General features: G+C 33.9%; 1 protein-coding gene across 2 annotated transcripts in view; it reads left to right on the top strand.

Annotated features, from left to right (window-relative positions):
* The window catches only part of Stag2 (STAG2 cohesin complex component), a 126,786-nt gene that overhangs the window by 39,940 nt on the left and 62,919 nt on the right, over window positions 1-23,927 (top strand). For both annotated transcript variants that reach the window (XM_077793569.1, XM_077793568.1), the window contains exons 2-4: window positions 13,246-13,390; window positions 16,981-17,059; window positions 22,622-22,786. In XM_077793569.1, the coding sequence (XP_077649695.1) occupies window positions 13,347-13,390; window positions 16,981-17,059; window positions 22,622-22,786 (288 nt within the window). In that variant the 5' untranslated portion in view covers window positions 13,246-13,346. The remainder of the gene's footprint in view (window positions 1-13,245; window positions 13,391-16,980; window positions 17,060-22,621; window positions 22,787-23,927) is intronic.

Below are 23,927 nucleotides of genomic sequence, written 5' to 3'. Positions count from 1 at the left end.
GTCTGTTTATTTTTTTGAGACCAGGTTTTGCTAAGTTGTCAAGGCTTGCCTTGAACTTGTGATCCTCCTACCTCAACCTCCAGAGTTGCTAGAATTACAAGGAGTGCTGGTACCATCAAAACTGGCCTGTTTTCAGTTTTTAAAATAACTGTTATAAGGGCTGGGGTTGTGGTAGAGCACTTGTCTAGCATGTGCAAGGCATTGGGTTTGATTCTCAGCACCACATAGAAATAAGTAAATAAAATAAAGGTCCATGAACAACTAATAAAAATATTAAAAAAGAACTGTTATATTTTTTAAAAAATAAATTTTGTTGTATATGACAACAGAATGCATTATAATTCATATTACACATGTAGAGCACACTTTTTTTATATCTCTGGTTGTACACAAAGTAGAGTCACATCCTTCTTGTCTTCATATATTACTTTAGGATAATGATAAACATTGCATTCTACTGTCTTTCCTACCCCTATACCCTCTTCCTTCCCCTCCCTTTTCCCCTTTGCCCTATCTAGAGTTTATTTAATCCTCCCATATTTCCCCAGCATATTATGAATCAGCATCTTTAAATCAGAGAAATCATTTGGCATTTGGTTTTTTGGGGTCAGCTAATTTCAGTTAGCATTATATTTTCCAGCTCCATTCATTTACCTATGAATGCCATGATTTTATTCTCTTTTATTGCTTAGTAATATTCCACTGTGTATATATACTACATTTTCTTCATCCATTTATCTACTGAAGGGCATCTAGGTTGGTTCCACAGTTTAGTTATTGTGAATTGTGCTACTGTAAACATTGATGTGGCTGTGTCCCTGTAGTATGCTGCTTTTAAGTCCTTTGGGTGTAGACCGAGAAGTGGGATAGCTGGATCAAATGGTGGTTCCATTCCCAGTTTTCCAAGGAATCTCCATACCACTGTCCATATTGTCTGCACCAATTTGCAGTACTACCAGCAATGTTTGAATGTGTCGTTTCCCCCACATCCTCGCCAACACTTACTGTTGTTTGTATTCTTAATAGTTGCCATTCTGACTGGAGTGAGATAAAATCTTAGATTTTTGATTTGCATTTCTCTAATTGCTAGAGATGTTTTTTCATATATTTGTTGATTGATTCATATCTTCTGAGAAGTATCTGTTCAGTTCTGTTATATTCTTTTTCATAGAGGTGGTGACATTTTAATAATATCACCAGCAGCATAACAGGGATTCTAATTTCTCCATGTACTTACAGAACAAAAGTTATTTTATTTTTTCAATTGTAGCCATCCTAATTGATTTGAGGTGATAAATTATTCTGGTTTTGGTTTTTATTCCTCTGATGATTAGTGATATTCAGCATCTTTACATATACTGTTGGCCATTTGTAAATTTGGAGAAATATCTATTTCAACAAACCTTTTTTGCCCACTTTAACAAATGGAGTTCTTTGATTTTTGTTGTTGAGTTGTAGGATTTTTTTATACATTCTGGATATTAGTTCCCTTATCAAATGTATGTTTTTTTTGGTGGTATTAGGGATTGAACTTGTGGTCTTGTACATGTGAAGCAGACACTCTATCACTGAGCTATACCTCAAGCCCTCACATATATGATTTTGAGGTATTTGATTCCATTCTGTAATTTGCCTTTTCACTGTGTTGATTGGCATTTGATACACAAAAGTTTTAAAGTTAGATAGAGTCACATTTGTCTTATTTTTCTTTTGTTAGCTGTGCTTTCCATATCTAAGAAAGCATTGCAAACTGCAGTGTCATGAAGTTTTTCTCTTGGTGGTGGCTGAGGTGTGTGTGTGGGTTTACTGGGTATTGAACCTAGGGACACTTTACTATTGAGCTACATCCCCAGCCCTTTGTTTGTTTGTTTATTTGTTTTTTGGAGACAGGCTCTATCTAAATTGCTGAGGGTGGCCTTGAACTTGCTATCTTATTGCCTCAGCTTCCCAAGTTTCTGGAATTACAGGAGAGTGCCAAAGCATCTGGTTCTACAAGGAGTTTTATACTTGCAAGTCTTAAATTTAGGTCTTTAATCCATTTTGAGTTAATTTTTTATATGGTATAAATTATGGGTTTAACTCCATTTTTTTATCTTGTGGATATCTAGTTTCCCTAGCACCATTTGTTCAAGGGTTGTTCTTTCCTTGTTGAGTAGTCTTGGCACCCTTGTGAAAGATCATTTGTGCCATATATGTAAGGATTTATTTTGGGGCACTCAATCCTGTGCCATTGATTTATTTATGTGGGCATTACACAGTTTTGGTTACTGTTGGTTATGTAGTATGTTTTGAAATCAGGAAGTGTGTGTCTTTCCAACTTCGTTCTTTTAAAAAAAAGTGTGTGTATTATATACTTAGTTGTCAATGGATCTTTTATTTATTTATATGCGGTTCTGAGGATCGAACCCAGGGCCTCACACATGCTAGGCACATGCTCTACCACTGATTCACAAACTCCAGCCCCCAAACTTTGTTCTTTTAAAAAATTATCTTGGCTATTTGGGGGTCCCTTGGGAATCTATATGAATTATAGGAAGATTTCTTTCTGTTTTTGTAATAAATGTTTGATAATAATTTTACTAAATCTGTAAACCACTTTGGTTAGTGTGGATATCAGAATATTAAGCCTTTCTATTAACACAGGATGTCTTTCTCTGTATTTGTGTCATCTTTAATATCTTTTTTTCTTTAAATATTTATTTTTTAGAAGTAGTTGAATACAATACCTTTATTTTATTTATTTGTATGTGGTGATGAGGATTGAACCCAGGGCCTCGCATGTGCTAACGAGTGCTCTACCGCTGAGCCACAACCCCAGCCCCAATCTTTAATATCTTTCAGCACTATTTTGTGGTCTTTATTGTCCAAGACTTCTTAGTTAGGTTTGTTCCTAAATATTTAATTTTTTTTTGTGGTGCTGCAGATTGAACTCAGGGCCTTGTACATGCCAGGCATGTGTGTTCTACCACTGAGCTACATCCTTAGCCCTTTGTATTTCTTTTTTTAGAGAGTGTCTCACTGAGTTGCCCAGGCTGGCCTTTGATTGTTATCCTGTCTAAATCGCCCGAGTAGCTGGCATTACACATGTGTACCACTATACCCAGATATTTTATTCTTTTTGATGCTGTTGAAAATAGAATTATTTTACTAATTTCATTTTCAGATTGTTCATTGTTAATATATAGAAGTGCAACTGAATTTTGTGTGTTGATTTTGTATCCTGTAACTTTATTGAATTTATTCCAACATTTTTGTGTATGTGTGTGGAATTTGGGAAATTTAAATAGAAGATCATGTCAATCTGGGAACAGGGATAATTTTACTTCCTTTTGATTTGAAATTTTTAAAATTATTTTTCTTGCTTAATTGCTTTGGCTAGAACTTATGATACTTTGGTTAAACAGAAATGGTTTGTTTGCCTTGTTTATGATCTTAGAGGAAAAGCTTTCAGTCTTTCACCATTGAGTGTGGTGTTATCTGTGGGTTTTTCTTAAATGACCTTTATTGTGTAGAGGTAGTTTTCTCCTGGTCCTAGTTTGTTGAGTGTTTTAATGGCCAACAGGTCAAATGCTTTTGCTGAACCAATTGTGATGATCATATGGTTTTTGTCTTTCATTCTGTTAATGTACAATATTACACTTTTTCCCCCAAAAAAGGCATTGATGAAGGAAGAATGGGGAGGGCGTTAATCACAAAAGAGCCTTTGAGAGTAAAGCAAGGAATGCTCAAGGGAGAATGCAGACTATCTCCAGAGGGGTAGACAACCTATTGCATTGATTTTCCTTTTTCTCAAAAAAAAAAAAAAAAAAAGTTTTTATTGCTTTGATAGTAAGGGAGAAACACGGGGATCTCCTGACTGTCCCAGATGCTGGGAGAGGATTCAAAGGCTATATTCTGTATGTTCCTCTGTTGGATATTACGATGATTTTTGTGTGTTAAACCAGTCTTGAATCCCAAGAATAAATTCTTATTTGGATTTGGTCATAGTGTATAATATATAATCATTTTAATATGCTATTGAATTCTGGTTTGTCAGTATTTTGTTGAGAGTTTTTGTATTAGTGTTCATCAAAGATATTGGTTTATAGTATTCTTACCCCTTTCTGGCTTCTTAAATTTAATTAATTAATTAATTTGGTACTGGTTATTGAACCCAGGGGTACTTTACCATAGAACTACCTCCCCAATCCTTTTTATTTTTGATTTTGAGACAGGGTGAACTTGTATTTTCCTGCTTCAGCCTTCTGAGTAGCTGGGATTATAGGCATGTGCCACTGTGCCCAGCTTATATTTAATTTTTAAAAAGTCAATTTGTATGTTTTACTCTTTGTCTAGGAATGTTAGCAGTTAGAATTAAGATAAATTTAAGTACCATGTATTTGTGACTGGTTTTCTGTCATTGCTACTGTTTGGAATTACCAAATGAATAACCAACTTCTTCTGTCTGACTTTTAGAAATAGGAAGTACCTATATAGGCTATACCATCTGAATTGTGAAAGCATATTTGATTTTTGAACTTGAGTAAGTTTAAGCTTATGAGTTGTTACATGGAGTTTAGCAAAAAAATATCAGCGGGTTATATTCAGTAGGTGGTAAAGCCAGATATTTTAATAAGGTCATGAATTAGTAGTGAAAGAAACAAAAAACTAGATAGGTAATCTGTATGTTCTTTATGATGGTTATGCTAAGATTGAAAAAAAAGTATTGTGCTTATTCATAGTCACTGCATTTCTAAATTTTAGCTTGAATTTTCATTTCCTTCTTTAAAGTGGTTTATTTTACACTTTGGTTTTAATGTCTTTTAATTTACTGAATTGTATCTGTTATTATATCGCCGTCTTGTATTGCCATCTTGCCAATTATTAATGAACACTCAATATTTCATTTAGATACTTTTTACTACTTTGAATAAATACATGTGGAAACTTTTGAAATAATCTACCAAAAGAGTATAAAATGAGGGCTGGGGATGTGGCTCAAGCGGTAGTGCGCTCGCCTGGCATGCGTGCGGCCTGGGTTCGATCCTCAGCACCACATACCAACAAAGATGTTGTGTCCCCCGAGAACTAAAAAATAAATATTAAAATTCTCTCTCTCTCTCTCTCTCTCTCTCTCTCTCTCTCTCTCTCTTTCTCTGTCTTAAAAAAAAAAGAGTATAAAATGAAAATTTAAATCTCCCTTGAAATCTAGGCAATATTATCCTTTGTTCATCTATTTTGCAATGAAATCTACCTTGATATCTTCTAGAGCCTGAAATCTATTAATGAGCCAGTAGTGTCCAATGTGAAATTGTTTTGACAGTTACCGAATTGCGCTTAAATCATGCTATATACTGTTTGCTAGTGTTAACACATGAATTTATAAATTTTATTTTCATTTTTCTAGATACCATTTTTAACCAGATAATTGCATCTTACCTTAAATATTGATAGTCACTACCCCCAATTTTAATTACTCCTATTTATTTATAATATTTTAACATGGGAAATTGTTAATGTGAGATATGTATGTACATTTGTGTGGAGATATATATGTATTCAATTAACAGCTTAAAAAGCTAAATTAAGAGTGATATCCAAATATGTGAGTTGTGTTAGTTAACTTTCCACCACTCTAACAAAATACTTGAGATAATCAGCTTCTAAAGAGAGAAGTTTTATTTTGGTTCACAGTTTTGGAGGTTCCAGTTCATGATAGATTGGCCCTGTTGCTTTAGGCCTGTGGGTGAGGCAGAACAAAACTGGTTACCCCATCATGAGCCAGAGAACAAGCGGCGGGGGGGGGGGGGGCGGGGGGGGGCAGGGGGCGCTTGGTACCACACTTGCCCTCAAGGGCATTACAAGTCCTCTTACATGCTTCACTTCTTCAAAGCTTTACTACCTGCCAGTAGCACCACCTACAGGACCAAGCCTTTAACACATCAATCAACTAATAGCTTTTAAAAATTATTAGTTGTTTACTAGACAGATTGAGAAATGATTTTAAGGTGATAATATGTGATAAAACAGATATTTTGTCTATTTTGCTATTCATCTTGGGCTAGAACTGATGTCTAGTCAGCTGCAGCTTCTTAGGGAAACCTTGGGGAGTTAGGTGACTTGGAATTAGATTGTGTTCAGTATAATATGGTATCCAGTTTCATACAACCAGTGTCAGTCAGAGTAGACAATATTATGACATTTAATTTAAGGCAGCTTGAGAGATCCAGAGAAACTGTTTTTAAGTTGGATTCAGGAACAGGTTCCAACTGAGTTCAAGTTGTTAGAGTATTAGGAATAAGGTAAAACCTTTTCTTATTGCATCTTCTTGTTCCCTTCCCCTCAAATTAGTTGGTCATTGTTTATTTCTGAGTATACAGAAAATACAGCTTATGGTTAAGAACTGGGACAGGCCGAGTATGTAGGCTGGGCCAACTGGTCCCAATGTGGTAAGGGCTTGTGTCACTTTTGAAAATATTGGAGAATGTGGGTGGACAAGGAAACTAGGAAAATTGCTGAGCAATGAGACACTACTATCATACTCTTAAAAATAGTAGGGGAACAGGTGGATGTTTCCAGTTCTGTCTGGCTTTAGTTTCTGGTAGTGTGTAATGATGCCATATCTGTAGAATGCCCCAGCTTGCTCCTTCCCCTCTTCATGAAAGTAAGTTATTTTTGAAGTCTTGTGGCTTTAGGTATGTTTAGTTTGTCTTAGCTTTTTTTTAAAAAAAGGCCTATTATTTTTAGCCTCCTCCCTTTATATTATTTTTTAAGTTTATAAGTGCAGATATTGGACCTGCCCTCCAATTAGCTAGGACATGTAGATAGTCATTAATTCTTTGCAGGTTTCTTTCACGCATTACCTACTCCTGCAGCAGAGCAAGGGCTAGCATGGATTCTTTAGGCCTCTCCAGGTTTGTGAAACAGAACTATTATTTTGTCAAACTTCTAAATTAAGATTTTACCACTGGTTTGAATACACATGATCAGTGCTTGCTTTGTAATTTTTTTCACTGTATCATTTATTCAGGAGACCATAACACAAATTAGGGAGGTTGGTCAGAGGGAGGAAAAATATCTTTTGAGTAATAAGAATTTTTAAGGACATAAATCAACAAAGGGACAGTAGGTTTTTCTTTCCTTTTAAAAGCAGGTATTTATGTTTAATTTAAAATTTTCATGAGCTTTCATTTATTTCCCTATGAATTCAAACACTACCATGTACCATTTGACATAAGAATGATAGTAACTTTCCTCTTGATCAACTCTACTATTGTGGGAACATTTGTACCTTTTAGCATTCACAGCCTCAACTAAATGGCAGAGCTTTGGCTGTTCTCTTACAAATTAGATAGGTCAATAAAAGGAACATAACTTGGGATCCTGTTGCCAGGGGTCTTTAAGAAAGCTTCTATTTCTCACTAATCTTGAGTTGGCAAATATAGTAAGTATAATTTTACGATAGAACTCAAGAGTTTCTATATGTTTAACTTTATAAAATTATGAACCTGAAATATGAATAAATAAATGAGGCTTTAGCAGCATCGGTTTATAATTCCTCAGGTAGTTTGGGTTTTAATAAAGAGTACAGATTCTTGTCATAATTTACTTGTACTAACAATAAGATTTTAAATTAAAATTTTTAAAAATACTCAAATTTCCACCACTCTAAATTAACTATCTTCCTTTGCTTGTTTGTTCTTGTTACTATTATATACCAATGTATGCTTTTTTTAATGTATCAAACTTTTTACCTATGTTGATACACAATCATAATAGTTTCATTTATATGAATATTACAGTACTTACACTGATGTAACATCTCTTAATCCATTGTTGGACATTTGAGTAATTCCTAATTTCAAGTGTTTGTATTACACCTACAATAGCATTTTAGACAGGTATATATACTTCCTAGATGTGATCCTTATAGAGGGATGGGGCCCTATTCAGGGAAGTATTTAGATAAGGAAATGGCTTGTGGTATATGAATTTGTTAGCTTCTAGTGGTTGAATATTTCTGCATTTTTAATGAGAGAATTAACACACCAGCTATTAAGTGCCCTCCCCACCATGCTTCCCAGTAATATATGGATTCTGAGGGACCTTGTTAAGTGATGGCTCTGTTTTTGAGACCATTTGGGATTGAAGACATTTGAAATCATCAGTTTATAGAAAAAATTTACCCTATGATATTTTAACAACATGAAAAATCATTTTTTGTGTGCTTTAATTTTGGAGGTGGGATAATTTTAGGAAATTTAGCAAGTGAGTTGTAAAGAATTAAAGATGTAATAAGGATAATATTTTTATTTATAGGCTGTAATAACATGTCTTCTACATTTTTAGAAGTGGAAGAAAGGTTTTTTGTTTTTGAATTTAACTTGGAATCTGAACTTTGAGTAACAGGCCATAAAATGCACACTAACTATAGATAATTTGAAAAGTTGTGGCAATTAAGTTTCAGCTTTTAGACGTCTATATAAAAAGCAGTTACTGAGGTTATTTACCTGAATTTAATGTTTATAATTCAAAATACATGATCATCTATTACTTTTTAATCCAGTAGTTGTCCATAAATATATTTAAATTAATAACAGCATGATACAATAGTTCCCCCTTATCCATGGGTATATGTACTAAGACTCTGGGTGGATAACTCTGACCGTGGATAAAAGCGAACCTATATATGCACTGTACAGTTTTTCCCTTATATTTACATATATATGATAAAGTTGAGTTTATAAATCAGGCAAAGAGATTAAAGACAACAATAGTAAAATAGGATGGCTGTAACAACATATTGTATAAAAGTTTGCATGTTGGAGCCAATAAGTAAGACAAGGGTTAGTTGACCATAAGCACACAAGCACTGTGACACTGAGATAGTAAATTTGATGACTGATAACAGCTTCTAAGGGACTATGTAGGGTATATGTCTCATGGATATTCTGGACAAAAAGGTATCATTCACATTCCAGGTGGGATGGGTTGGACAGGGCAAAATATTGTCCTATTGCTGGGCTGGTGGCGCATGCCTGAAATCCCAGCGACTTGCAAGGCTGAGGCAGGAGGATTGAGAGTCCAAAGCCAGCCTCAGCACAAGCAAGGTACTAAGCAGCTCAGTTGGACCCTGTCTGTAAATAAAATACAAAATAGGGCTGGGGATGTGGCTCAATGAGTGAGTGCCCTAGAGTTCAATCTCTAGTACCAAAAAAGGAAAAAAAAAAAAGAAAAAAAAAACATCCTGCTATTCAGAAAGTCGAGTAGTGTAAAACTTAAGAATTGTTTATTTCTTCAATTTCCCACTTAATACTTTTGGACAGTGGTTGGTTGAGGGAAAGTGAAACTGAAGAAAGCTAAACTGGACAAGAGGGCAAGCTGCCGGTATACGCTTGAACCTAAGGAAATAGTTTTATGTTTATATATGCTGTTTCCATTATTTATAATGCAAGTAGCTTAGTTTTCAGTAAGGAGACACAAGCTAGTTACTAGATAAGGCCCTGGCTGCCCAAAATAGGAAAACAGTGGTAGAGACTTGATGCAGATTTCATCTCTATACTTTATCCTCTGAAGCTGTTGGAATAGCAACTCTTTTATGGTAGTTCTAGAGAAATGCTACATGTGATAAAGACTTCAAAGTTTTTCTTTGATACTAGGTGAGAGCTCCACCTTGTGATCTTAGAGCATATTTTTTTTTAAAAAAAATAATAATCTGCAGTTGCCCAGAAATGACTTGGTTAAGTTTGGTTTTAAACTTACACTTTTATTTGAGCATTACTTCTTATAGTATTGGGTTTCCCATCTTAGGTCAAATGGTATTAAGCACATTTAAAGACATCTTTTATGAATTTTATAATATATGTTTTTGGGAAAATAATTTTATATGCAGATGTAGATATTTACAATAACAACAAAACATTCTCATTTTTCTGTAGATTTAAAGTTTACATTCTTTAAGAAATTCCCAGTTTATTCATTGTGCCCCCTTTTAAATTACAAATATATTTATAATATATATTTATCACTTTTGTTGTGGTAAACTATTTTGGTGGCAAAGAAGTTATTTGGAAATGATTAAAATAATAAAAACATTGATATGCATGGAATTTAGACTTCTTTATTTATAACATTAGGTGGTCATAGAGGAGATGATTCTTAGTAGAAATGTTTTCATGTTTCTAGTCAAGGTAGTTATATCATGGCAAGGATCATTGCTCTCCTGTTCACTACTGTGTTCCCAGTGGCCAGCACTGCACTTGGCACATAGTAGATACTATTAATTGGATGCACTTTTAATATTTAGAAACTTTTTTGTTTGTTTTGTGGTAATGGGTATGAAACCCAGGGTCTAGTGCATGCTAGGCAAGGGCTGTACCACTGAGCTACATTCCCGGCCCCAATATTTAGAGACTTTTAAAAACAAGTATTCACTGGGATAGGAAATTGGCCAGTTAAATAATTTTTCCCTAAGTCTATCAGACTCTGAGGCAATAATGTTTAAAAAAAAGTAGGCACCTGGGCTGGGGTTGCAGCTCAGTGGTAGAATGCTTGCCTAGCACATCTGAGGCACTGGGTTTGATCCTTAGCACCACATAAAAATAAAACAAATGTATTGTGCCCAACTACAACTAAAAAAAGCTATTAAAAAATCACTAATTAATTAATTAATTAGTTTATTGTGTCCATCTACAACTAAAAAAAATATTTAAAAAATATAGGCACCTTGTCTTAAGAGACTCCCGTTCTAGGTTTTGCTTTGTTTTCTGTTACCGACTACTCATTTGTACAAGTTTAGTATGCTTTACCCTAATAGTTCAGAATTTCAGATTTTGGAGTATTTTGTTTTTAGAATATTTGAAAAGACCTTACTGGTTGAGTGTCCCTACTCTGAAATCAGAAATATTCCAAAATCTGGAACTTTTGAGCAGTCAAGAAGTTTTGGATTTCAGAAGATTTTTAATTTTTGGATTATGGTTGCTCAACCTGGCAAAACTTTGTACTTTTTTTTTACACTAGAAATTAATTTTGTTGCTATTTAGGGGAATGCAGTGTGTGTGTGTGTGTGTGTGTGTGTGTGTGTGTGTGAGACACAGTGTTTTTCAGAGCTAATGCATTCTTTATATTCCTCAGGTGTGATTTCTTAGGACACTATATTCATGAAATGTCTTTAAAGTCTGCTTAAAAACTATGTTGAAGGGGACTAGTGAAGTGTTAGTCTTGGGGATAGAACCCTAGCTGAACACACACACTACCACTGAGTTACATCCCCTGTCCCAGTAAATTTGTTTTTTATGAAATGCTCAGAGAGGCAAAGAGACATAGCAAGGATCACATGACCACTTGTTATTTCCATTTTGCCATCTGGACAACTGGATCTGTTTAGAATTATTAGGTCTATGCCTTTCCAGTTTCCTTCAAAAAGCACACTAGTTTTCTTTGTAAAATTAGAAAATTAGGAGACAAAGATGTGTGTTCTATGGGTGATGACAAGCCTCAGAACTCTGGTGTAGTCCTTAGGCTACAATAAGAATAAAGCAGATTAATGTTTAGTGACATTGGAGGAGAACAATCCTGGGATAATGATTTATGGCAAGGGGAAGACCATACTAATGGTTATATCTAAAGATTTTGCAATCTGAGTACCGTTCAGGAAAAAGATACAGTGGTAGTATATATAATTCTTGATTATTCAGGGCTTAATTTGTGGGCTATTCATCCTTCTTGTTTTCTCCTATTACTTAATTTGTTATTTTGCTATTTCACAAAGAAGTTTTGTAAGCAAAACTTAATATTTTTGCTGGTTTAGCTTAATTAGAATAAACTAGGAAATTGCAGTGTTTTGAACACCTGTATATTAATGAAAAAACTAGTAGCCATTTGAGATATTTTTTAGATATTTCAAATTAATGAAAGATTGAACCATCTTTTTCTTATACTGTTTACTCTGTTGGAAGAGATCATTAGAATTTCATCAGTGTGTAGTATTTAGATATTAACTGGATATGTTTAGCCGTTCCTGCCTTTTTTTTTTTTTTTTTTTTTTTTAAGGTGGCCACCAACTACCAGATTCTCTTGGGAATAAAAGAAAAAACATTAAACAGAAAATTATGAAAAAATATACATAAAACTAAGAACCTCAGACTTTATTAGCTTCAGCCTACTTTCTCCTTTTTGTTATAGACTGGTCATTTGCTTTTAGGTTGCCCCATCATTTGGGAAATATAACTTTGACCTTCAAAGGTAGACGTAATACCTTTCCTACCCACCAACTCGCACTTATTTATTTGTTTGGGTACTGGGGATTGAACTCATGGACACTCAACCACTGAGCTCCATCCCCAAGCCTATTTTGTATTTTATTTAGAGATAGGGTCTCACTGAGTTGCTTAGCACCTAGCTGTTGTTGAGGCTGGCTTTGAAACCTCTGTCTTCCTGTCTCAACCTCCCTAGCTACTTGGGATTGCAGGCATGTACCACTGGGCCTGGCCCAGTTTGTACTTATTTTGGTCACAAGTACTCTTTATCTGTCCTTGAGACTTTTTTCTTTTTGCTGGGTATCAAACTCAGGGGCTTGCACATGCTGGGCAACATATATTATTGTGTTTAAATTGATTGTAAATTGCTTGAGGGGTACTAGATCAGACAGATCTAACTTTTCCCACTTCTTCTTTCTCAACACAGTGTGGCATTATCATGAAGTGGTTTTTAATAAGCCAGGCTTTGTACTTTGTGTCCTCAAGGGTAGAAAAACCTGTTCTTAAAGTGTTTTTAAATTATATTGTAGGATTTTTTTCAGCTCTGTTTTACTGGATCTGTATACAATCAGCAAAAAGCCATACATTTTCAGGCATCTCATTGTGGTTTTAACTTGTCATAGGGATTTCAGGACTAATAAAAAGAGTCACATCCTGTTTTTTAGGGTGTGTGCATATGTATGTATGTACATAACATCTGTAAGTATGTGTGTGTAGACATAAACACATATATACATAAAACCAGGCTAGAGAATCATAACACACTTTAAACATAATTATCTGTAATGCAAACTTTGTTTTTTCTCCTCATGTTATGTTATTACTGTGAAGCTGTGCAAGAGTTCTAACAAATTCCTATCTAGGAAAAGTAATCAAATGCAAGGGAACACAATCTTTATTTATAAAAACATATTGTCAGACATGGGAAATTTACATTTTGAGTATGAATATCCCTTCCCAATATTTTTGATGTGTTTATAATAAATGTGTCATTTTATTTTCTTTAAAGGAGTTGTATTTCTTAGAAGAAAGAAGCAAACTATCATTTTACTCACATTAAATATATGAATATATTTCTGACATTGGGTTGTTCCAGAAGATGATAAAGAAATGATAGCAGCTCCAGAAATACCAACTGATTTTAATCTACTACAGTAAGTAAATTATATTTTGATAATTTTGTTTTTCCCACAAAATGAGAAATATTAATTTTGGTTCAGTTTATTTCTGCATAAGAAGATTTAATATATAAGATTACAATGTATGTTTTGAATCAGTTTTATATCAGTGGTCATTAGGCTCTATAGTAGTTAATATCATACATTTTCTGGCACTGTTTTTAATTTACATAATGCAGAATTTTATTATTTTTTTGCTGTGCCATTCTGAAGCCATAGTTGGTTTCTCAATAGCAGTTGTTTTGAGTACCATCATAAGATTTTTAATAAGTTAAGGTTTCTCACTAGTGGGGGATGTATAAATAAACATTGTTATTTAGGATGTAATTTAAGATTTCTGTCATATCAAATGATGACGGGCTAAAACAAGCCTTGTGAAGGTAGGACATGATATCTATAATTTTTATAAAAAAAAGTTCCATGCATATTGGTACATACAGGGTTTTGTTAAGTTTCCTAGGCTGGCCAGCCTTCCAAGTAGCTGGGATTAGAGGCATGCACCACTGTACTTGGCCCTAACTTTGTTTTACACACAAACAATTTTCTGTTAGGTTCTTATAAGACTTTATTTGAAAAGTGTTTGGTTGCAAAAAACTTCAACCACAACAGATAGATACCATTTTATGCACAATGACAGCTAGGATCTGCTTTTGGTTGTATAAAAGTTTTTCATAGTATTAATAATTATTTTTTGTGGAGATTGAGCCTATTAGTATATTGCTAATATTGCAAAGTATGACTTTTTGGGGGTGGGGCAGTGCTGCAGATCAAGTCCAGGGTCTTTTGCTTGCTAGGCGAATGTGCTACCACTAAGCTATAGCTCCAGCTCCAAAGTATGATTTTAATCCCAATGTATATTTATTCTAGTTTGTATATTTATTCTTGAATTTTTTTTCTTTTTTAACATTTTTAGTTGTAGATGGACACAATACTTTTATTTTGTTTATTTAGTTTTTTTATGTGGTGCTGTGGATTGAACCCAGTGCCTCATGCATGCTGAGTGACAACCCCCGCCCTTATTTTTCTTTTTGTTTGATTCAGGGATTGGCTAGTCTCAAATTCATCTATCAAAGACATTCAGGCTTTCAAAAATAGTATCTTTAGGAGAATTCCATATATTCCAGATCTTGAATTTCTCTGTAAATTTAACTCTTACCTTTGACAAAGTATTAAGTGACATGTATAGAGGACATTATGCAAAATGATATGAGGAGTTAAGTTAGATTCATCTGCCTTTTTGAGCTCTGATTTTTAAAGACATAAGAGAAGATTATGAAATTTCTTAAATATGTGCAGATTACAAACTATTTAAAAGGTTTATATTATAGGCTATTCTATTGACTATTAGAATATTTTGAGTAATAGGACCTGAAATAGGATAATGGATAAAAGAGAATTGGTGTTGCGGGCTATAAAAAACCTAGCATTTAGTTGGGTGTGTGGGATAGAGGGCACAGTAAAGTGGAATATATGATTTGATTATGTAATGTTTCAAACCCCTAAAGAGTTAATTCATTCTCTGTCAGCATATAAACATGTTATTTCACCTAGGGTAGCTTATTATTATAGTTGTTCTTTTGATCTTAAAACACAGGAAAGCATTGGAGAAAGAAAAGGCTTAGGAGAGTGTTTTTTTTTTTTCTGATTGAGGGTTATTTTAGACTCCAGATTAACTTACTTTAACTTTCTTCAGAAGATTTTTCAGTTAGTAGCCAGATCTCCATAGCTCATTCTTTTAGTTGGGATAGCCTGGAGGATTAAGAGTAAAATTGAGCTTTTGATTAGTCTTTGACTGTTGAAATAGTGTGAAGACTTGTGATTGCTTATAGGCTATAGGAGTTCCTGAGCTAAGAACTGGTATGTCACAAGTATCTTGGGAAGAAAGAATATTATTTATACTTTAGGATGTTTAAAGACATTTTAAATTTTTTTTTTGGCCTGGCCAAATAGGAATGTGAGAAGAATATTGATGACAACAATCTTTTTAAGATCGAACAGGCATTAATTTCAAGGTTAAGTATTATAGTAGTCATTTAGTTTTTGGTGCATTAACTCTGAGAAATGGAATTTATTTTACAGGACTTTCTCATCATGATAGGACATAGTTAGGATTCCACTATCTCCAATACGTTGTTTAAATTACTTTGTAAGTTCTATAAATAGTAATTTTTTCCTGTTAGCATCTTCACTATTACTTTAGATCGATAAACTGTCCTTCCTCATGGCCTCTAGACAACAATAAAAATGGAAATTGAAGAAATCTAGATTGAAAAAAAGTAGCCTTTCCCTTTGATTCCATTTGTTTAAAGCAAAACTGGCTCTAGGTTGGCATAAAGTTCATACATTTAAAGGGGTAAAACCTTTAACTTCTATGGGTGTGGCTCAGTTCTGAAATCCAGTGTTACCCAAATACCAAGGTAAGTATGCCTTTCTTTAAGCATTTAAAAGACGGTATGTTACTATTGAGGTAAACTCATGTTTACATGTAGAAAGAATCACACATGTTTATTTAAATTGTTCTGCTTTGTTACATATATTAGGAGATTAAGATTATACAAAATAAGGGCCAGTATTTTAGAGGTGTAGGCTTATATGTTAGAGATTGAAGTGACTTTAGAGATTTGTTTTTTCATGCATATATGTTGTTATAAGATTAAGATTTTGTCCCTGTACAAGATCACAAAGTTACTTAATGCCAGAATTTGTTCTCCTGACTAACTCATTATCTCTTTTCTTTACAAAGGATATGGAACACATAGTTCACTTCTCTACTACATTTCATATGGTTTAGTTTATAAAAGTTTTTTTTTTTTTTTTTTGTACCAGGGATTGAACCCAAAGGTACTTAAACACTGAGCCACATCCTCAGCCCTTTTTATTTTTTGAGACAGGTCTCACTAGGTTATGTATAGCCTTGCTAAGTTGTTGAGGCTGACTTCAAACCTGTGATCCTCCTGCCTCAGCCTCCCAAGCTGCTGGGATTACAGGTGTGCACCGCCATACCTGGCTATCAAAATGTTTTATACATAAATGACCCTTTCAGAAATACATGTTTTGTATAGTGATTCATCCTTCAATTTATAAATGTTTTTTGAGTGAGGTAGGAGAGATCAGAGGATTCAAAATATTGCTGAAATTCCCTAATAAAGTTAATCTAATACTGAATGTTAAAATAGTTTTCCCTAAGCACTATGGTCTTTGAACCAGAAAATGGTTACTACAGAATAGCACAGCCATTACTACAGTCATTGCTATAGAATACCACACAATTTTGAGAACTACTCATTTAGTTTTTATGCTTTGATTAAGAATTAACAAAACATGAAAGTGTTTAAAGACTTGTATTTTAGATTACTGTTTTTGTTGTTGGTTATATAATCTCATATGTTTGGTAATGTGCTATGGTATGATGTTTTGGGAAAGCATCTTAATTACTTTTAATGTTAATATTGAGTTTTGTAATGAGTTAACTTAATCAAACCTTTTAGAAAGTGTTGCAAAAAATTAGAACCTTCATCTACATTTCTAAGGAGTGTTTTCAATATTTACTTATCTTTTTGTTATAGGGAGTCAGAAACACATTTTTCTTCTGACACAGATTTTGAGGACATCGAAGGAAAAAACCAAAAGCAAGGCAAAGGAAAAGTATGTACCAACTATGTGACTTTTTTTTTTTTTTTTTTTTTTTGGTTTTCTGAGAGAGAAAATGTATATACATGATGTATGAAGTGGGGAAGAAAGGGAAGGAAATTTTTATGTTTTAAAAATGGGTTGTTTGGAGTTTGATACGTATGGCATGACTTCTGAATATATGTGGTGCTTTATGTTTCTTGACCAAATAGCTTTTGATTATCTATATGCACTGCTATAAAGTTGAAATTAATGACACAACATTGTTTCTAGTAGTTTTATCTTGTAAAAGCATAGTATGCTAAGCAAAATGTAGTATTTTATTGGCTTTGTTTTTTTCACATAAATATATTATTTTAATATTTCTCAAAATATAGATAAAGCAATACATAACATTTCTTATTCGAGAGCACCCTATACATGTAACATACAACCAATTTAAGTCTAATAGGTTTTAGGTGGCAGTTGTTTTGCTCTTTAAGTTATGTGAAGGATAAAAACTAACATCCTTCAAGTCACCAGAATGTAAGCTTCAAGTTTGAACCGGTTGCCCAAGAGCTTTGTATAACTTGGTGAGAATGGTTAAATCATTTTTCTTTTTTTTTTTTAAATTTTTTTAAGAGAGAGAGAGAGAGGGAATTTTAATATTTATTTTTTAGTTTTCGGTGGACACAACATCTTTGTTGTATGCGGCCCTGAGGATTGAACCCAGGCCACATGCATGCCAGGCGAGTGCACTACCCCTTGAGCCACATCCCCAGCCCCCATTTTGCTTTTCTTGAACCTATATTTGACTCTCTGTGTGTTAGTAAATAAATAACTGTTCAAAAAGATGACTTGTTTAAATGTTCATTTTTCCCATAATCCTCTCACCCACAGATAATTTATTCCTTAGACATTTTAATAAACACATGCCTATGTATAAACCTGGATATAGAATTTTATTTAAATAGAATTATACCATGAAAACTGTATACCATGCTATTTTTTTCAACATCTTTCCCATAATTGAATGTAACAATATATTTTTTTTCTATTTGGTACTGGGAATTGAGCCCAGGGGTGCTTTCCCAATGAGCAACATCCCTATTGTTTTTTTATTTTGAGAGAGCGGCGTCTCACTCAGTTACCTCAAACTTGTGATCTTCTTGCTTCAGCCTCTTGAGACTCTGGGATTATAGGTATACACCACCATACCTGGCTAACTATAATTATTGATGGTGGCATAGCATCAAGTTTTATATATGGCACATAATTTATTTAACTAGTCCTTGGAACATTTTTTGTAGTGCTCATAATTCATGTGTTCATAATTTTGTATGCTGTATTAGTTCCTTAGAAAGTAGAAGTTTTCAGAGAGAGAGAGTGAGTGAGTTGTGAATTGAAACGTCACCTTATGACTATCTAAAACATATCCATCAACTAATGGGCAGTATATGGCTGTCCATTAGATAATACTCTACTTTTGCCTTTAATTTAATTTACAAGACCACTGATGGCATCTGAATAGAGGACTCTTTAAAGACTTTTATTATGTGTGTGGTATTGGGGATTGAACCCCCAGGACTTCTCATATACTAAATGTGCTTTCTATCACTGTGCTGTATCTTCAGACCCTGGGAAGTTTTTGTGCCACAGTTTGGTGGTTAACGATACTGCTGTGGGTGAGGTGTTAAGGGTCAGGTGAAGGATTACAGGAATAAAAGCAACTACATTTTAACACTATACTATATATACTCAAGCCATTGTGCTTTAAATTTTATGTATGTTACATAATTTAATATTTTAACAACCCTGTGAATTAGAAAACTTCCTTATTTTTTACATAGGAAACTAAGGCTGAGCATGGTGGCCCATTCCTACAAACCCTGTGGCTTTCAAGGCTGAGGCAGGAGGATGGGAAGTTCAAGGCCAGCCTCAGCAACTAACCCAAGGTCCTATGCAATTTAAGGAGACCATGTCTTGCTAAGTTGCCTATGTAGCTCACATTGAGCACTCCTGGGTTCAATCCCTGGTCCAAAAAAAAAAAAAAAAAAAAAAGGAAACTAAGGTGTCTAGAAGCTCAGTGGGTAAAGGATACGAGTCCAGCTCTGTGTTCTTTTTTAAAAAATTGTTTTTTAAAAAATAAATGACAGTTGAATGCATTACAATTCTTACTACATGTATATAGCACAATTTTTCATATCTCTGGTTGTATATAAAGTATGTTGACACCAATTTGTGTCTTCATACATGTACTTTGGATAATGATGTCTATCACATTCTACCATACTTGGTAATCCCCTGTCCCCTCCCTTCCCCTTCCACCCCTCTGCCCTATCTAGAATTCATCTATTCCTCCCATGATCCCCCTCCCTACCCCACTATGAGTCAGCCTCCTTATATCAGAGTCAACATTTGTTTTATTGGGATTGACTAACTTCACTTAGCATTATCTTCTCGAATGCATCCATTTTCCTGCAAATGCCATGATTTTATTCTTTTATTGCTGAGTAAAATTCCATTGTGTATATATGCCACCTTTTTTTAATCCATTCATCTATTGAAGGGCATCTAGGTTGGTTCCACAGTTTAGCTATTGTGAGTTGTGCTGCTATAAACATTGATGTGGCTGTGTCCCTGTAGTATGCTGTTTTTAAGTCTTTTGGGTATAAACCAAGGAGCGGGATAGCTGGGTCAAATGGTGGTTCCATTTCCAAATTTTCCAAGGAATCTCCATACTGCTTTCCATATTGGTTGCACCAATTTGCAGCCCCACCAGCAATGTATGAGTGTACCCCCCCCATCTTTGCCAGCACTTATTATTGTTTATCTTCATAATAGCTGCCATTCTGACTGGATTGAGATGATATCTTAGAGTAGTTTTGATTTGTATTTCTCTAATTGCTAGAGATGATGAACATTTTTTCATATATTTGTTGATTGGTTGTATATTCTCTTCTGAGAAGTGTCTCTTCAGGTCCTTGGCCCATTTGTTGATTGGGTTATTTGGTTTTTTAAATCTGTATAGTGCTTTTGGTAGCATGGTCATTTTGATAATATTAATTCTGCTTATCCAAGAGCAAGGTAGGTCTTTCCATCTTCTAAGGTCTTCTTTGATTTCTTTCTTTAGGGTTCTATAGTTTTCATTGTATAGATCTTTCACATCTTTCGTTGATTCCCAAGTATCTTATTTTTTTGAGGTCAGTTCTGTGTTCTTAACCTGTTATACTATACCACTTCCTAAACTTTCGTTTCCTTTAGAGATTTTTCCCTCTACAAGACTATACTCAAGTTAGCATGTTTACTTCTTATAATTCCCTTATATTATCACTCCTTGCACATTTTTTTTCCTGTAGCACAGCATATCCATTGAGCCATTTTAATTGTGCTAATTAGTTTTTCATACTGATAAGTAATTATTGAGATATATGATAAATTGCAGATATATTGTTCCATGTTAATTAACATTTTATAATTTTTTTCAGTGTATTCTTTGTAGTTGATCTTTGAACCTTGTTGCTAAAATTCCTTTACTGGGTATTAAAGCATTTTATTTTACAATTATGAATTAATGGCTTAAGTTCACAAAGACTGAATCTTATTAACAAAATAAAGTAATAGGCAGTATATTTCAGGTGTTGAGAGAGAATTTGAAGTAATTATTAAGAGCAGGGTAGTTTGGGACTCTTGAAGGAGGAGGAAGGACCCCTCTGGAGTGATATACAGATACACACACCATTAGTGGGAGGAAATTTTTAGGGGTTTCTGTAGATCAGGAGTTTCCAAAGTATAGCCTGTTTCTGTACTGTTCATGAACTGAGAATGGTTTTTACATTTTAAAAGGGTTGTAACAATAGCTGGGCATGGTGATATACACTTTTATCCCAGCAACCCATGAGGCTAAGGGAGGAGGAGTAAAAGTTGGAGGCTAGCCTCAGCAACTTGGCAAAACCCTGTCTCAAAACATAAAGGACTAATGGTGTAAGTCAGTGGTAAAGTGTTCTGGTTCGATCCCCAGCCTATCAAAAAAAAAAAAAAGTTAAGAATATGGAACAGAGATGGTATGTGGCCCACAAAGCCTACAATGCTATCTGGTACTTTACAAAAACTGTGCTGACCTTTGCTCTCTAGATCATAGAAATGTATAGGTCTGAAAGAGATTTGAATTCATCAGATGAATGAGTCAGGAAACTTGGTGTAAAGATGTTAATCCAACTCTGGCATTTTACAGATGAGTTAGTGAATGGCTTGTTTTTCTTTAACAAGGTATGAATGAAAACCATGGGAGTATTTATAACAGGGTTGTGTGGTTAACCGGTTCACTGATTTATGAAGCCCCATGTCTTTCTGTCTCTCTCTCCCCTCCCCCTCCCCCTTTTCTCTGGTACCAGGGATTGAACCCAGGGGCACTTAACTACTGAGCCACATCCCCAGCCTGTTCTCTATTTTTTAAAATTTTTTTTTAATTTTGAGACAGGGTCTCACTAATTTGCTGAGGCTGACTTTGAACTCTTGAGTCTTCTTGCCTCAACCTTCTGAGCTGATAGGATTACAGGTGTGTGCCACCACAACCTGCTGAAGCCCCTACTCTCAATACTGACAATTTATATTGGGGCTTTGTTTCTTTAGTGCTTATTAATTATTTATTTTGATGATATCTGTTGAAGAGAGGGTCCAGGACTAGAATGAGACTGATAGACCTATTTATATACTGTTCAGGATTTCTTTATTTGGAGCAATGCAGCAATTTATAAGGCTAAAAATATAAATCAAGTTAAACATTAAACTAAATATGAGTTACTGATTTTTAATAAAGAGTTTTGTTTTTCTAGCTGCCCATTTTACTCTGTACACACAGATAAGGGTCTATTATAAAGCTTTGATATAGCCTTTCTGATTTGTGATGCTTTAAGAATTTTCTGACTTTTCTATTTGTGCAATGGTTTTCAAATTTTGTTTACATTTTGGACAGTTTTTATTTACATTAATTTTCAAAATTGGCTCAAATATGGAAATTGATTCAAATCTAGTTGGTCTGTCCAGCCGATTTAGATTCAAGTGACATTCATTGAGTTCCCTTTTAATGTACATTTCATTTTAAAATGATAGCAGATATTTCTATAGCATTATTATTAGCTGTGTATGTTGCTAATAATTACTTTCTGTTTTCATTATCACAGCAGCCCTGTGAGGCAGGCATGGTTTTATCCTCCATTGTGCAAATTAGACAAAAAAAAAAAAAAAATCTCTGAAACAGTGTGGTTTATTAACTTGACCAAGATCACTCAGTTAACAGAGATAGAAATTTGGATCTTCACAGTCTGTCTGCGGATGCTATGCTATTAAATACTACAGTGTTATGTTAGGCTTATGGTAGTATAAATAAAAAGAACTAAACCACAAAGAAGCTGTTGAAATCATAGTTTTCTTATGTTTGGATGGCATTCTCTCTATATTATGTGTCAAGTTTAATCATGTTATAATTATGTATCATGATTATATCATTGTATCATTGTGTCAGCTGCTTCTGCAGTAACTTTGTTTGGACTTTCAAGAATAGTGATGTAATTTAACCAACTTGTATTTTTTATGCAGACTTGTAAAAAAGGCAAAAAGGGCCCAGGAGAAAAGGGCAAAAGTGGAAATGGAGGAGGAAAACCTCCTTCTGGTCCAAACCGAATGAATGGTCATCACCAACAGAATGGAGTGGAAAACATGATGTTGTTTGAAGTTGTTAAAATGGGCAAGAGTGCTATGCAGGTATATTTACAGAGTTCTTATTAGTTTATTTGTATATTCTAAACTTTAATGACTTATAAATAATAAGTATATTTCTGTGTTTTCTATTTGTGTTTTTAAAAATATACTACTTATTAGAAAAAAAACAGCACTAGTCAAAACTCGATGAATGTCTGTATTATATAAGAACTTTAAGTTGTGTTTTGAGTCATTTTCTGCTGCTCTGTTTTAATGGTATAAGGTAAAATATTATTTGGTTGAAAAATATGTTGATGTAAATCCTGGCTATGAGGATTCAATTTACCCTGAATTTATATAGCTATCATTAAAATATTAAGTCTTCTGTTCATTAGAATTCTTGGTTGAATGATCTACTATGATCACTGGTCACTTTAGTGAATTGAATTATTTTGGTCACTGTTGTTCATTACAGATTTTATTACTTTTGCTTATTTCTTAGCTGAAGAGTAGTTGGAAGAATATCTATGGCAAATTATCCTAATTATATTTCTTCTGCATAATTTTAGACAGTGAAAGCATTTAGGCTTTACAATGTTGGTCAAACCTATAAAGTTTTTTAAAAAAAATACTAAATACTAAAGGAATACATGTGATTTTTAAAATCTCTTTTGAGATGGAGTCTTGCTGTGTTGCCCAAGCTAGTGTTGAACTTGTGGGTGCAAGTTATCCTCCCGTATTAGCCTCTTGTGTATCTGACTCTGTAGGCATGTGCCACTGTGCCTGACCTTTAATATACATACTTAATAAAGTTTCATTTAATTTATAGAAGCTATAGGGAATAGTTTTTCTTCTTAAAAGTAACAATAGGTATACAAGAATGATCTTCTGAGAACTAAGTCATTTAGACTTTTTGTTATTGATAACTGAAGTGCAAAACTTTTTAATAAATATGTAATTATGTAGATATATGGTTTATTTATTTATTTATTTTTTTCTTATTTTTAAAACATTTTATATAACTCATAAAACAGTGCTTGTATAAAAATTCACACAATATGGTTTATTTAAATAAAATTTAAATCAATTGGGACTAATAGAAACAATTTTACATGTAAAATATAAAAATACTCAGTTATTAGCTTTTTGAGCTTTCACCAGTTTTATAGAGGGAGGAACTTAATAGGTTTCAAATTCATTTACA

This window comes from Urocitellus parryii, chromosome X (assembly GCF_045843805.1).
Source record: "Urocitellus parryii isolate mUroPar1 chromosome X, mUroPar1.hap1, whole genome shotgun sequence".
In the NCBI taxonomy this organism is placed as follows: Eukaryota; Metazoa; Chordata; class Mammalia; order Rodentia; family Sciuridae; genus Urocitellus; species Urocitellus parryii.
Note: the sequence above shows the minus strand (reverse complement) of the source record. Positions and strands in the feature narration are given on the sequence as shown.